At 51.6% G+C, this 16,666-nt stretch overlaps 1 protein-coding gene across 1 annotated transcript in view; it reads left to right on the forward strand.

The window, feature by feature from the left end:
* The first annotated feature begins 1,395 nt into the window (after nt 1-1,395).
* GDF6 (growth differentiation factor 6) overlaps nt 1,396-16,666 on the forward strand; it is a 29,297-nt gene continuing 14,026 nt past the window's right edge. The window contains exon 1 of the mRNA XM_083517361.1: nt 1,396-1,858. Coding sequence (XP_083373487.1) covers nt 1,498-1,858 — 361 coding nt within the window. The 5' untranslated portion in view covers nt 1,396-1,497. The remainder of the gene's footprint in view (nt 1,859-16,666) is intronic.

Genomic DNA, 16,666 nt, shown 5'->3' on the forward strand with positions numbered 1-16,666 from the left:
TCCCTGAATCGGTGACACTCATTTTACAATAACAAGAAGTCAAGGCTTCAGAGTCATTAGCCAAAGTGTGGGATACTGTGCCAACAGAGATTCAGCAGATGCCTTCTGTGCCAACTTTTAAACACCTGCCGAAATTTTTTCTATTCCATCAGGCCTATCTATACAAGAATTAAGAACGCATATTTCCAAAATAGTTACACGATTTTTGATTTCAACTTTGTTAAATGATTTTAATTTTATGGTTTTACATACCAGAAACTGCTCTGATTTTTTTTATGAACAGTGGTGTATAACTTTGTTACATAAATAAATAAATCATAAATTAAAAAAAATTTAAAATAACAGAGCATCTGGCATTGCATATTCCAATTGTTCCAGCAGGCAGAAAAATCATTAAGTGATCTGCCAAGGCCCTAGGCAATTTTAGACTAGTCTGTTGGGGGAGAGGGGGAACCAGTGGAAAAGAGCATATTCAAAACGTGCTCAAGCTCAGACTTTGCCCAATGTCCAGAAGGGGTAGAAATGTATTCTGTAACTTTGGAAACCTCTGAGAACAGCTCTCCTTCCATTGGCTCTTCCTTGGTTCCAGTGTGGAAGGAGGGTTTGGGGTATACTTCATAGGTGAGCCTGTCAATTGTAAAAAACAAAACTTATTTTTTAAAGGGACAGCGAAATGCCATTCTTTCAGTCCGAATTTCCACTCAAGCTATTGTCTCAGCTGTGTAGCTGGTCGAAAAACCAATCAGAAGTTTGCTACTTCTAACCCTTCCTCCTTTCCAGGAATTCGTTTCAGCCAAAACTCACAAAGGAAAACACACAAAGCAAAAGCTGGCAAAGAAATGTCTTGGAGCATGTGCAGAGTGCCAGCTCCTTATTTCACTACAACAAATCTCCCAGCCTAACCTTTTTATGGCTTAGCAAACGCGCCTAATCGAGACGGTGAAGTGGCCAGTCACTCTCTTTTCCGGCCTACTCTGGCTCCTAAGATCCGAATTCAACCCCGCCTAGCAGCCACCCCTTGGGAAGATCGCACAGTGCGAGGGGCTCAGGAGAGATAGGAGGCCAGCTCCCCTCCTTCAGTCAAGTAAATCAATAAAAATAGTTAACTACGGTAATTGAGGTTCTCCCCCGCCCCGCGCAACATAAATCCTGGCTACGCCCATTGCACTCTGCACATGCTCGGAAGGCACACCTCGCCCCCGGGCTGAGCCCTGGCTGGTGGCGCAAAGGAGATTCCGGCTCTGGCAGCGTCCCGCTCCCCCCACAGTCCCCCCCCAAACCCTCCCGGGCGGGGGAGGAGGAGGCGTGTCGTGTCGTGGGGAGGGGCGTGTCGTGTCGCGGGGCGTGTCCGGGCCGGGCTGTGGCCTCTCTCGCAGCCAGCGCCGCGCCGCAGACGGCCAGAGGGAGCTGCGCCGGGCTGGGCTGTGCGCGCTGCGCGAGGGACTCGCCTGGGCGGAGCGGGCGCGCGCTTGGCTCCGGGGCAGCCGCTCGCTCGCTATGAATGCGGCCCGGGCTCTGCTCTCCGCCGTGTTCCTCGCCTGCTTCTTCTGGGGGGATCTGCCCTGTTGCCAGCAGGCCACCATCCCCGCCGACGACGCGCCCAGCGAGCCTCTCCGGGAGTCCGAGCAGGGCATGCGGAGCCCACAGGACAGCCAAGCGCCCCGAGACGCCGCCGCCGCCGCCCGGAAGGGACCCTCCGCCTGGGCCCCGCCGCCGCCGCCGCGAGTGGAGCCCCACGAGTATATGCTCTCCCTCTACCGGACCTACTCCATCGCCGAGAAGCTGGGCATCAACGCCACCTTCTTCCAGTCCTCCAAAGCCGCCAACACCATCACCAGCTTCGTGGACAGGGGGCGAGGTAAGCCGACGGGGCGCAGCCGACGGGCACCTTCTTCGGGCGGGTTCTCCGGGCCCGATCCACCTTCTGACACTTCCCCGGGCCCGATCCACCGTCTCCTCCTCCCTCCCCCCCCCCAAATATCTCTTTCCCCGCCCCATCCTCTCTCCTTCCAGCCTGAAGCCCCTCCGTTCCCTCCTCCAAAAACGGGCACCGATCCGACAGCGCTCCCCTGGCTTCCCCGTCATTCCTGCAGGCTCTCGAATCTCTCTCAGCTCCTGTGCATAGCTGTCAACTTTTTCCAAGGGAAATTCCCTTATTCCGAATAGGATTCCTCGCAAGAAAAGGGAAAAGTTGACAGCTATGCTCCTGCGCGCTCTGCCACCAGCATCCTTCTGGAGTTCAGTCTGAACAGGGGGTCCCACACGCGTCTCGATGTGAACACACACACTCCGGAATACTTGCACTGGAGTAGCACGTGCCTTGCTTGGATGGGGGATCCCTCCGCCTTTCTGCGCCCTTCCTGGGGCGTCTGCCCCGTCGACTCTGGTGGGTCTCTCCGAAGAGTCCAAGGCGCGCAAGAGGCCGGGGCGCCCCTTTGAGAAAGCGGCGTCTGGTGGTCTCCACCGGGGGAATCGCCGTTGGGTTGGGGACAAATGCTCGAGTTTGGTTTCTCCGTTGCGCTGGCGTCTCAGAAATAAACGGGGAAAGTAGAGCTCGGTTTCTGGGGCAAGTTTTCTCCCGTCTCTCTGCTGTCTTGCCTCTGCCAAACTTGATCCAACCTTAAAGCGCCCGGACTTCGACGGAAGCGCCTCTCTCTGCCAGAAATGTTTCGCAGGCTTTTTTCCCCATCAGAATGAGCTGCAGTTCTGGGTCGCGTTTTCTTTTCGGTGCTCTGTTAGGAAGCCGTTTCTACGGGAATTATTCTGTTCGGCGAATTAAAAGCGCAGCGGAATTCGGAGTAATCCGAAGGCGCGTGGGGATGTGTCGGTGTGTTCGCGGCCACCGGTTTCCTTGTGGGAATCCAGATCCAGGTTAATCGCGACGGGGGGGGGGTATCCTCCCACCCGGCCCGATTTTGTATGACACAAATTAAGGAGCGGGGGGATTGTTCTTTTTCGGTCCAATAAAACTTTGCGAGGGTCAGCGCTTGCTCGGTTCTAACCGCCAGGAAGGCGCGCCTCCGCTTCTGCCAGCTCCCACAGAATCAGAATCATTTAGCCACAATGAATATTAAAACCGGTGCAAAATAAAAAGGACCTTCGACCCCATCCGGCACGCGGTTACTGCTGAGCAAATCCCACCGGGTTGAATAGGGCTCCCTCCCTAATGCGTGGCAGCCTCCGTAGGATTCCGTGGGAATCCCTGCCCCATACACATACTTCGTATCTTTTCCACATAAATCCGCCATCTCCTCTTTTAAAAAACCCAAGAAAACAAATCCGGGTACAATCGCAGCATCTTCAGGTCCAGCTAGATCTCAGGATCCCCTAAAGATCGCTTCATCACCCACCCACCCACCTCACTCCCTTGTAGGTGATGCGCTTCTCTAAGCCTTTAATGGACGGTCCGCGTCCCACTTTCCGAAATCTCTGAGGATCCTTCGGGGGATCATAAATACAACTGTAAATTCGGTCATTCCCACACTCTTCTCCCTCCTTCTCTCACCCCCCCTTCCCATTTAGCACGCTCTTTCCCCAAAGTCAGGTCTCGACCCACATCCCTGTTCAGGTCTCCCTGCCTGCCTCGTCCGGGCCCTTTGCGCGCAGGGGCTGCCCTCCTAACCGAGCCAGGGGGCTGGTTCTTGAGCCTTGCAGAGCCTTGGAGGGAGCAAACATCAAAACCGCCGGCTGCAAATGGTAGTTGATTCCCTCCCGCTGAAAAAAGAGCAAAATAAAAGGAATGAACTAAAAGTTTGCTCTTCGTTTCAAAAGATCCGGGTAGCTCCCCTGTCCTTTAAAGGTCTCTGCCCCAAGGAGATGGGGACGCCAGCAATTAATGGGGGGGGGCTTGAAACACCCCCTCAACCCACATACCAACCCTGAGACCGGCTAATGAGGCATGGACACTTTCCAGGCATTGTTAAGCGTTTTCCTATATGCTCCATGGCCATCTTTACACTCCTGGAGTAAATTGTTTCTTCTGTTTTTGTTTTTTTAAAACGTTATTTATTTTCCTACTGGGGGATTTTAACTTACAGTACTTTTCCCCCTCCCCGGGGTTTAAACTGTTTACACCCCCCTTTTTTCCTTTCTCTCTCTCTCTCCCCCCCCCCCATCCCGGCTCCTTACCATCCGTTGCTCCCTACCTTACAGGTATCTCGCAGCCTGTCTTCAGGTTTAAATCTATTGCCCCTTATTGCTTCGAAGGGCAATTGGAAAGTGAATAGGAAGGGGGGACCCCAGGCGATTCCCTTCCATTCTCACGGCTAGACCGCAAGCTTAACATGAGTCAGAGATTCGTAAGGTAGCTTTCACTGGAGAAGGGGAGCCCAGGAGATTACTCTTATCTGCGGTTCATGGGAAGAGTTAACCGCGATTCTCCTTGCGCCTCTACCTCCGCCGGCCCCCCACCACCATAACGAGAGATTGATGGATGCTAGGCATATTCGAAACACTGTTCTCGGATGGGTTTTCTGTTTGCTCGTTCGTTGAGAGCAATCCTTCCAAAGGAGGCCTTAGCTGGCAGCCTCGGTTAAAAATAGCTGGTCGGTGGCACCTGAACGGCTTCTTAATTCTCCATTCTCGCTCGCCACCCCCACCAAGAATGGGTTTCTAAGGAGAGGAGGGGAGAATAGCGTGCTATCTGATTTTAAAGGAGATTATCTCGCTTCTCAGCTAGGAAACGGGCCCCCACCCTTCCTTGGTGTTTTAAATGTGGTTTGTTTCAAAAACCACAACCAACTTGGGACACACCTCTCCAGTTTAAATCGCTGCCTTCTAAACAAAAGGGATAGGAAGGGGGACAGTTTGCAGGCTACAGAGGACCCTGAAAACGTGACTCCAAAGATGGATCTCACTTTGCCCTCCTGGGAGAATTTTCTCCGAGGGAAGGCGGGCGATGGTGGCAGAGCAATCGGGAGAGCAATTCCCCCAGGAGGAGCCCTGGTTTGGTGAAGGGGCGGGGGTGAGGAGGAGGAGGAGGAAAGCCTTCGTTCCTCCCCCCCCCCGCCGTCCCCATTGATTTTGATTTGATGTGTCACAGGCTGTGACCTCGTGCTGGACCTTCTGAGGGTTGCTTAGCATCAAGCCCCTGATTGGAGTAGTTCAACTCAGTGATCTAATTGAGTGTTCATGTCATAACATATCAAAGATTGTCTAGTCTCCCATAATGAAGGCGGGCCAGCCAATGGCGCACCCTCGACGGGGAGGACTTCAAGAGAACTTCCGTTCCTCTGAAGTGGCAGGCGACCCCCGCTTGGGCTCCCCCCTTTTTCTTTTTCAAAGCCCACCTCCCTGTGGGCTCCCCGCTCCCCCCGTCCTCCAGTTAATTGCTGAGATGGGCTTATGCAGCAGCAGCAGGAGCAGGAGCGGAGCACTCCTCTCCAATGATTCGCAGGACTCCTGCCCGACGCGCAGCTACAGACTTTCCATTTCCCTAACGCGGAATAATTCTCCTCCAAGCCCTCCCTTGAGGATCGCCGCGGAATTTGCTCGCCTGGCCAATGTCGCTTTAAACAAAAAGGCAATAGAGTGGCTGGAATGGCTTCCTTTTTATTTTTTGTTTTTATAGAAACCGACGCTCCTACGAATCCCACCCACCATTTTTCTTTCACTCTGCTGGAGTCTAGGGTGATTTATTGTGGATCTGGCTAAAGAAACTGTTCTCTTTCTCCCAAAACATTATAAGTAACGCAGAGTGATGGGGTTCCTCTCTGGTTTCAGCTGAGCTTGGAGCAAAGAGAAGTGATCCTAAGTCTCGCTTCTGTCTCTCCTCCCAGCGCAGCGTCCCATCAGGGCCAGAGAGAGTCGTAGTCGAGAGTCGTAGCCCGAGCCATACTTTCCACGGGGATAAATCCAGAGTGATTTCGGCTGCAAATCGATGGTACCTGCTTAGATCTAGGATGGCACGGTTAGGACTTCGCTGGTGGTTTTTAGAAGGGCGTCACTTAAAAAAAATAACACCCCCTAAAAAAAAGAAACTCTCCCCCTTCGGTGCAGAACTTTCAGAATAGTTTACTAAGCGGAGAGGGCTCCGCTGGCTCACATGCTTTATTATTTTTGTTGTTTAGGGGGGAGAAGTGGGGGGTACTTAGCATTAACTCCTCCCCACTTACCATAAAGCCCGGTTACCCCCCTCCCCTTTCACCACTCCTCCCAGTTATGGTCGCAAGATCAGACAGGACCTCGCTGAATGTAGGAAAATTACTGTTGGCGCATGAAGTAAACTCATTAAAACGCAGATGGTGCTCGGCTCGCTCCTCCGCCGCCGCCCTCCCTCTCCCCACGTTTAGAAACCCCACAATAAAGCAGAACAATTAGGAACTGCCGCCGGATTGAGGGGTGAACCGCAAAGGCACTTATTATTAATAATAATTCATAATAATAATAATAATATTTTCCTTGACAACTCTTTAGACATTCTTGTGCAGAAATAAATCCCATGGGGGCTCAGAGCTCAGGCTCTGGGGTGAGAAATCGGCAGGCCTGCCTGAGAGCGAGTGATTGCTGTGATTTACTACCCGAGGAAGGTGAAAGGCAGGTGAGGCTCAGGGGTTTGAAGAAGGAAATCCCAGAATTTGTGGAAGGCGAGGGAAGTGCAGGCAGGCCGGCTCTTAAACGCTTGGTATATTATTGACCAGGGATATGCTAAAAACGAGCGGCAGGTTGGAAACAGTGGAAGCTCGTAGGTGCTGGGAATGCCCACTGACACGACGTCCATAAGGCATTTCTTTCCACGGAGTTCACACGTGCCTGGCGCATCAGAATAAGGCTTGCTTGGAAGAAAGCAACCGCGACTGTGACTTCAGTTTCTCACAGCGCAGCCGAAGTCCGTGAGTTCAGTCGAACTGATTTCCTCGCAGGTGAATATAAGGCTGGAAAGCACGCTGCGTGGTTTAAAAAACAAGTAAACCTGCTCACGTGTGAATTGGCGAATGCGTATGGATTAGCAGCAACAGTTTTGTGAGTGGTTACGCTCCCTGCGTCTCTGCTTTCTGCGCTTCGTTTCATTCTGACTTCGCTGTTGCCTCTTTCTAACGCACTCCTTCCACGTGTAATTTATTCCTGTAAACTCACGATAGCACGCTACACCCCGTGCATCTGGCCGAGTGCATCCTAGCTCGAGGAAGCTCATGCCACTTCAATACATATTTGTATTTGTCTTCAAGGCGCTGTCTTGGTTACAATCGTGGATCTCCGTTTTGGAGCACGGTTCTCTCTGCCTCGCTGAGTTTGCCTTGGATGAGAGTCTTCAGGATTCATACGGGCTGCAGGGCAGGTCCATTGCCGCGGGCACCTCCGCGTGTCTGGGATCAGGACAGTGGCGTAGCGTGGGTTCTCAGCACCCGGGGCAAGGCAAGTAATTTGCGCCCCCTAACCCGTGGATTTTAGCACTCGAGTCTCTTCCCCGCCCCCCCCAGATGTTGCGCCCGGTGCGGCAGACCCCCCCTGCACCCCCCACGCTACGCCACTGGATCGGGATGCCGGGCCGGGGTCAGGAAGATCCGCAGGTTTCAGCAAAGGGACCGAGAGCAGCTAGCGAGGGCTGAGCGTGGCACGACCCTTTTCATAAACAGGACACTAAAAACAACAACACCCCAGCTTCTTTGAGGCTCCGTTCCATGGACTGTGTCCAATATTCGCCCTACTCAGAGTAGACCCATTGAAGTGAATAGACCTGACCAATTTAGGTTCCTTAATTCCAGGTCTTCTCTGGGTTGGATTTGGATACAACCCCTTGTGTACCACATGCAGACCGCGTCCCTGTACAAAGCAGAAGAGAAATGGACCGCGTGTTTGACCATCTTTTACACCTGCGTATTTTATCCTCGGGGTCACCAAGGTGGCGCTCCCATGTGCTGTTAGACTCCAACTCTCATGGCCCAATGGTGAGAGTCGCAGTCCAACAGCATCTGAAGGTCACCACCGTGGTAACCCTGCTGTGACGCCTCTTGGAGCCTCTCCCTCTGAATCGGAGGACACGCGTGTGAAAGTTTGAGAACTGGGAAGGGAAATGGAGTTTGTTTTTTAAGGTTTTAGGAAACAGCAACAGAGGGGGACTCGCTGCCCCTGCCCCTTTACCCGGAAGTAAGTCCCACTTGCCCCTCAGTAGGTGGACTGGGGCATCAAGCGTCACGTGTGAACACTGCCCACCTGCTGGCTTTGCATTGCTGCTGGTGTGGAACTTGAGGAAGACGCTGGTTTTAAAGCCTTGAAGTGGGTGGGTGTATCTCTCTCTCTCTCTCTCTCTCTCTCTCTCTCTCTCTCTCTCGCGTGTGTGTTTCAGAATTAGTGGCGATATTTCCTGCAAAAAGAAGGAGAAGCCAGGCAAGCAGGCCGCAAAGCGCGGCTGTGCTCGAGCCGGGCATTTCCCTCCGTTCTTCGTAGACGCGTCTTTCCTATCCCTCGTGGGGATTTGCGGGTAGGCGAAAGGGAAGGGAAGTTTTTCGAGGGGCGGGGAGCGCCCGCAGTTCGAAAACAACCCCTGCGGGGTGGGAAGCAGGGCTGGGCTGCGACGGTTGAGGAATGCGGGTCCCTCTGGCAGCTCCTCTCGGCCTGCGTGTTGACGGAAAGCTGCGGATTTCTAGGTGGGTCCATCCGCCGGCCGGCCGGGGCGAGGGAAGCGCAATCCGGGCCGCGCCTTCGGGGCTGTGTTGTGGTTGGCGTAAGGCGAATGAAATACAAGCAGGGAAGTATTTTAATGGGGAAGAAGGGAATTCACCGCTTTTAATGATGGGGCGACCTTGTATTCGATTTGTTTGAGCCCCTTATAAAAAAACAAAACAAAAACAACAAACCGCTAATGCAGACCAGACGGCCGGAGCGACGGAGCCCCGCAGACGGTTCCAATCTGCGCTTCCTGGCCCAGCAAAGAGGTAGAAGACCCGGGATGAAGGGAGGGGGACCAGCCTGGGGGTCCTTCCCCTCCCCGCGCCCCCCAGCAAGCCAGCACTAAACTGAGTTGGAGGCATATTGTCTGGACGAAGGAAACGCCTGGGATGAGGACAGTACTGTTGTGTCCCCCTCCTAGGCATGTTTACTCCGGAGTTATCCCTACTGAGTTCAGTGTTACTCCCAAGAAAGCGCCTAACTTTATGCTGCCGCCCTAGACAGACTTTTTTCGGAAGAAGCCTCGCTGAACTCGGTAGGACGATTTCCCCCTTTTCTTTGGGAAGGAAGCGCAAGCGAGCGGACGCATCTGGTTAGGTGTAGGGGCGGGGAATTAAATAACTTGTTTGCAACGAATGCCTGCAGGGTTTAGAGGCGTTTGGCAGGCACCTCTGGTGAGATCGGGAGGGCTTGGGTCCAAATTGCTCTGTGTTACTCTTTGACGGTATTGGTCTGGGATCACTCCAGGCCTGTTGTTCCGGGGCAGGAGATTTGTAAGTCTGAGCCCGAGGCAACCTGATTTTGTATTTTTTTATTTTAAGGGGGAAGCGCGGTAGACCCGGCAGAACGGGATCGTACAGCCACGTGGCTCGTGGTACTTATTTATGTATCCAAAACTTTGCCTGCCTTTCGGATTCTGCTCTGCGGATTGAATCCACCACAGTACTGGGAAGCGGGGAGACGTAGAGGATAAGAGAGGCGAAAACGCAGCACTTTACGCAGGGAGGAGGTTCGTTTCTTCACTGTAACATCCGTCTGTCCAGTAGCATCGCAATAGCTGGCCTTGATTCGGATTGGCCTAGGACCTCTGTTTGGAAGATTTCTCGCTCCCGAGTTCTCATTATGATGTAAACTGGGTGTGTTCGTGGAAATGTCTTTCCACAAAGGAAGCGCAGGTGCCCCAAGGAAAACAGTCCCGTCCTATGAGCCCGCTGCGTGCAGAGCTTGCTGGCGGGAGGGCGCTATATCTCCTGCGTCTCACTTGGGGGTTTCGCTGGCACATAGGCTTGGGAACAGAATGCTGATCGAGGTAGGAATTTCATAGAGTCGCAGGGTTGAAAAGTACCCCCAGGGGTCATCTAGTCCAGTCCCTTGCAATGCAGGAATCCCTGACAGAGGGCCATCCAGCCTCTGTTTAAAAACTTCCCACGAAGGAGAGTCCATCGCCTTTCGAGTGGTGGTTTGATATTGCAGAGGTCTTTGGACTGTCGTAGCCTGCTGCTGTTTATGGAACCGGTTTTTATACATCAGAAACCACGGAAGAAGTTTGTTGTGGAAGGAAGCAGCAAGCCAACAAGCAAATATATACAGTATTATGATCACACGCCTTAATGTTTCAGTGGTTTTTATAATGCGCAATATAAATTAATAATAATTATAATATGGTCACCTGCATCGACGTTGAAGTGCCTTTCTATATTCTGTCAACCGCCCAGAAGCCTATTTTTTTGGCATGAAGCGGTACGGCAGGGCATGAGACTCCTAATTTCGCGATCGTGGGTTGAAGACCCACATTGGACAAAAAGATTTCTGCATTGCAGGGGTTTGACTAGATGATCCTCGGGATCCCTTCCAACTCTGTGATAATGAAATAAATGTAATAACAACAATGCGGTTTCTTGCCTCAGCCTCGGACCTGTGCTGACTTACCTGGGAATAAGCCCCACTGCCATTAATATAACTTCTGAGTATTATTTTTATTTTAAATTTGTACACCGCCTTTCATCCGAAGATCCCCCGGCGGTTCACAATAGGAAGAAAACCAAACAAGCATGAACAGGTATGCGGGACTGCAGTGTCCTATATCCCCATTCACCCTCAGATGAGCTTCCTGGGCTCAGCCAAGGGGAAGTGGCTGCTCAGACTGGCTGGAATAAGCGGAATTTATCCTATCTCTCCCTTCCTCCCTTAGCGGCCCTTGAAGACCCACATTTTACGCGTGCCGGCGATAGGTGTATATCCCTCCTGAAGGAGGTCAGGACGAGAAATTCCTGTTTGAGAATTCCTGGTCCAAAGCTTTAGCCACTTCCCTAGCTGTGGAAAGGCCATGTACATTATTTTGTGCCAGACAGTTATAGCCCTCCAGATTTTGCTGGGCAACTCACATCAGCCCAAGGACAGCCAGTAGTCCGGGGTGGTGGTCCAACACTCACACCTTCATTTTGCACCTGTGGTGGCAATACTAGGTTTCTCCCTCCTCCCCTTTAAGCCTTACAACAACCCAGAGAGAGGAAGAAGAAATGATTAACTAGTCCACGTTTTGGGTCCAAGCACGGGATTTGAACCCGGCTCTTTTCGCTCGAAGCCCAGCGCTGCATCCGAAGTTGGTGCGCTGCAGATGTCCTTGGACTCCAAGTCCCATCAGCACCAAGGAGGACGGATGATAGGAGTTAAACAACATCCGGAAGGCACTGCAGTGGCTTCCTCTCTGGACCCTCCTGGCTCCAGGAAGGATGCACTTGTTCCTGTGTGCGTCAGACTTCGACCTTCCTCATCCCACTGGGGATTTCCTTAGGACGGCGAGGGGCTTCGAGGCAGACTTCACCGCGCTGCCTACCTCTCCGGGTTGCTCGTGATCCTGAGTTAGAACTCTAGCTTAGGTGGCTCCATGCAGGAGAGCAGGGAGGGCCCGTCTCTCCTTCCATCTCCAGGGCGAACCCAGGCACCTCTTCCTACCGATCACCGCCACGACAGTATGTTTGTGTGCGTTGGGAAGGATGTGGAGAGGGAGAGAGGTAACAAAATGGAGAGGGGAATTATTTCACGCGCTGCTGAATCTCCTTGGTTTGTGTGCTGCGTTCAATGGGCCTGACTCTGAGCTCTCTCACCATCTTGGGGAAACCAAAGCTGCTCCAGTGATCAGATGTGGAAGCTGAATAGACGCAGCTATTCTCCCTCTCGGCCTTCCCAGCCATGGGCGAAGCCAGGATTTTAGTTGGGGGGGGGCGGACTCAGAACCTCAGATTTGTATTGACCTTGACTCCCCCCCCCTTAGCTACGCCCATGTTACCAGCCGTCTTTTGTTGCGCATTAATGACGCTCTGCTCCTGATTCTATGGGGCGGCTGCACAGGATCCCCCTCTCAATGCTATTTGCCCCTGCAAAAATCAGGGGGGGGGTCATACTGCTTCATTTCCCACCAGTGCATATCCTGCAACACTTCCTGCTGGAATCCTGTAACATTTCACACCAGAAGTCCGCTTTTGTCCTGCTGTTGATGCGCCGCTGCCCCTCTGCCCCGCCCCCGGACAGCAATAAGGTGGTAGCATTGCGGAAGCATGGCAGAAAAAACTTCTTTAGCTGCATTGCAAGTATTTGTGCTAGATGAACTGTTGGGTCCCTTCCAACTCTATGATTCTGTCTAATCAAGCAGAATAAACCCACCATTAAAGGAGGATTATTGAGCCAAGAACACGTTGCAGACAATAAAACAGCAGTTTGTGGGCCATCTCTCTCTTATTTTTACTCTCAACAGCTTTTTCAGGGTTGCAGTTCTTTCCACTCTTGCCTGGGAGAAAGCCCCACTGAAAATAATGGGATTTACTTCTGAGTAAAGAGCGTGCACATCCAACGGAAGCTTGCAGTCTCATGTTCTGTTGCATTTGGGAGCTAAAGGAGTGGCGGATGCTCTCGTCAGAAAACATATTATTTATTTTAGTCACTTGAGAAGTTTTATTTTTAGTGACACGCAAGTTGACCCGCTTTATCTTGAGAACCTTTCAGTTCGACAAAGTGCAACTTTACCCGCCAGAAAGTTGCGGAGACTTTTTAAAGGCGTTCCCTGGGCTCAGCAATTGTAGGGATTTCCTCGCGCAATTGAAGTGAAGCAGTGGAGAGGGAGAAGCGGGAGGAAGCCGCTGGATTTCCCTGAGGGATCGCCTCTCCCCACTCGACTACCTGGATCTGCAGAAGGGGCACTATTAGAGGCGCCACATAAACGCTACTCAAACCACACTTGGAAGAAAGCGTGCTTTTAGTGTGGGAGCACCGAAACATTGGAACTCCCTGCCTGTGGACACCAGGCAGGCGCCTTCCCTCGGCACTTCCGGGTACCTGCTTAAAACATTTTCATTTAGGCAAGCCTACCAGGGCGCAATAAAGCGAGATGAGCGCCGCAACCACAGAGTCGGCCACGACTGGACCTAATGGTCAGGGGTCCCTTTACCTTTTTACCAGGGCACAACACGTAGACGTGCTTTAATCTCCCCCCCCCCCTTGTTAATTTGAATTGTCATTAATGCTTTTAATTACGTTAAAATTACTTTTATTGATTATTTTAATGTAAACCCCTTAAAGGTTTTACTAAAATCAAGCTCTGTATACATTTTATTAAAATGATAATTAAAAAATGAAGCCCTGCTAAATGGCTGGAAAGGAGACTGCTTATCTTTAAACGCAGTGTTATGCATACTTACTAGTGAGCCAGTCCCATTATAGTCCAGGGAGTAAACAAATATAGTTTCGAACTGGCAGTGGCCAGTTTCTCGTATGATCGTCCCCATTTAATACAATGGGAAAACAGTGCCAGTTGGACCTATCTAGCGCTGGGTGAGCCATGCACCACCATAAATGGTTGGACTCCAGCTTCAGCTTCCGGCAGCCTGCATGTCCAGTGGTCAGGGATGATGGGAGTCACCATCCTTCAACATCTGGAAGGCCAGGTGTCTCGCTTCGCCAGGTAATGGCCTGCTGTCCTTCACTCGTGTGCAGTGCAGCGCCGTCTCAACCCAGAAGCCCAGGGAATTCCGTAGCACCGTTTGATCGCAGCAGCCTTGACTGCCACCTCGATCGTTTTAATCTGATTTTGTAAAGCGGTTTAAACTCCCAGCCTCTCCATCTTTCTCAACCGCGCATTGGTATTTAGCAAAACACTATACGGGTTGTATACATCCTACTCAGAGTAGACCCACTGATATTAATGAGCCCAAGTTAGTCACGTCCATTAACTTCGATTTGTTTACTCTAAGACTGAATGCAATCCTGTTGTGGGTTGCGGTTTGAAAAATCACAATTCTACATTTCTTCCTTATTTTCGTCTTGTGGCATATATATTTTCGGTCGTGGAAGATTCAGGTGCTGAAACGGTCCGAAACGGGAATTATACACACACCCCTTCGATTACACCTGTCGGGTTAACTGAGTTTAAATTCTAGTTTTCCACGAAGACGCTGGCTTGTTGATTAGGCTGTCCGGGCTAAATCTATCAAGGCTTCAAGGATTACTTGGATTGATGTTCCCTAACAGCAGTCTATGCCAGCCTCCCCAACCTGTTGCATTGCACTCCAGTTCCCATCAGCCCCGGCCAGTACAGCAGATGGTCAGGAATGATGGGAGTTGTAGTCTAAGCGCTTCCCGCAGAATTGGCGAAGGCTGATGCAATTAAGGGGGGGGGGGTCCTGTCGTATGACATGGCCTTGGCTGGACTACATATCCCATCATCCTTGTCTGTTGGTGTTCCTTTCAGCTGAGGCTGATGGGAATTGGAGTCCAACAACTACTGGAGAGTCCCCACTGCGGGTGTCAAGGCTTCACAGCAGCCTTCAACCTAGTTTGGGCAACCACTTGAAACATCCGGAGGGGCCACCAAGTTGGAGAAGGTGGAGACTTCCGTTAGGAGGCGAGGCGCCCTCCCTTTTCGACGTGCGCTTTCCAAGACGGTTAAATGACCGGAACGCACCGTTAATGAAAACCCGTCCTGGAGTAATATATATTATATAACAACTCTCCCTGGGGTGGAAGACAATGCCACCCAACGCGAAAAGGCCCGTCTCGCTCTGCCTCAGATGGCCCGAGGCGCAAGACGAGGCTATCACGGCTGTTACTGTGCAGGCTGCGGGTGTTTCTTGACCAGCCACCAGGATGGTCCTCGAAGGGGGCTTTCAGCCGCCAATGAAGAGCGGGGCTTCCAAGGGCCTCCCAAACATCTAGGGTGCTCTCCTGGCTCCTTGAGCTTCAGCCTAGCTTGGGGACAGACGGGAGGAACGGGGCAGTCGTCCGAATCTTCTGGTAAACGAGAGGGAGAAAAAGATAAGACCTTGATGACTAGCGCCCTGGCGTGCCATCTCCAGGGAATACTGGTGGCTTGCACGAATCTCGGGGAAAAGACGTGGGGGGCGGAGAGACGAGCCACTTCACACCAGATGCATCTCAGTGCACGCCTTTCGATTTTGTTTTATTTTCTTTTTAAAGAAAAACCTCCTTTCGAGGGCGAGAAATCACCTGACACGCCAAGGAGGAGGCGGTGAGGCAGAAGGAAATCGGGGAGGGGGAACCGGAACGGAAAGAGGTAGCAAGCTTAAAATGTTTAACCTGATTTAATTGTAGGGCTTCTAACCATGCAGCCAGAGGTCTGCTTACTCACAAAGAAGTCCCACGAGGCTTCCTCGACGGCAGCTCAAAGACAGCAGCTGGGCGGGCCAGTGCTGCTCGCCCATATCTCCACTAGTAAAAGGAGGCGCCGTTTTTGTTAGACTGAGAATCCAGGGAGCTGTCTAGAATTACCCCAAGGGACTTTTTCCTAGGAAGGGTCAAGATCCTCCGGGAGCTAGAAATTTGCCCCAGATTGCTCACCTCATAGTGGTAGATCCCGGGAACTTTGATTGAAATGAATGATGCATAGAAAGAGTCCACTCAATTATAAGCCAGGCAACCCTATCCTAAGCACGTTCACTCAGAAGTAAGCCCAGCCAAAGACTATGTGACTTACTCTCTCGTAAAACTGCGTTCCTACGATCCTGAAATCTACTGGCTACAGTGGGAATTTCCTCAGATCAGAAGAGGTTAGGCTCACACGGTGTGTTGTTGTTTAGTCGTTTAGTCGTGTCCGACTCTTCGTGACCCCATGGACCAGAGCACGCCAGGCACTTCTGTCCTCCACTGCTTCCCGCAGTTTGATCAAACTCATGCTAGTAGCTTCAAGAACACCATCCAACCATCTCATTCTCTGTCGTCCCCTTCTCCTTGTGCCCTCCATCTTTCCCAGCATCAGGGTCTTTTCCAGGGAGTCTTCTCTTCTCATGAGGTGGCCAAATGAATGGAGCCTCAGCTTCAGGATCTGTCCTTCCAGTGAGAACTCAGGGCTGATTTCCTTCAGAATGGAGAGGTTTGATCTTCTTGCAGTCCATGGGACTCTCAAGAGTCTCCTTCAGCACCATAATTCAAAAGCATCAATTCTTCGGCGATCAGCCTTCTTTATTCACACGGTGTAGAAACCTACAAACAAACGCGAAGGGAACTGGTTCAGAGCGCAAGTGCTTTGAAGTCGCAGCATCGCGTGTTTTTTTGGTTTTAAATCGTATTTGAAAGAGTACTTGGTTGAAACGCAGCAAGCGAGCTGACGGTCGCTTAGAATTCCGATCCCTTCCCACTTAATTCCCAAAGGATGGCTCGCAGCTTTAACTTCATTTCTTTGAAACACGCTTACTTGGGAAGCAAGTTCTCTTGCAGCCGCCAAGCTATCTGAGCGCAGAAACGGTGGCCGCGATCCTACGCACGCTTAGGAGTAAACCTTAGGCCGATGTAAAAAGCGCTGCGGAGTCTCTGAGAAACCTTGATAGGGATGGACAAGAAACTTTTTCTGGAATTGCTTCCAAGTAGATCCTCCTTCCTTCAGATAACACGCCTTTATGAACCCAACAGAAGGAACTGCTCAACAAATTCGAAGAGGTCTGGAGCGTCCAAAATAGTTGAACCCAGAGGGGGAAGGGATGCAGAGAGAGAATATAACTCGGACATCGTTGCCCAATGCAAGCGAGACTTTAGGAAAAATAACGTTGCGCCG

Source organism: Podarcis liolepis, assembly GCF_965112155.1.
Source record: "Podarcis liolepis genome assembly, chromosome: 8".
Classification (NCBI taxonomy): Eukaryota; Metazoa; Chordata; class Lepidosauria; order Squamata; family Lacertidae; genus Podarcis; species Podarcis liolepis.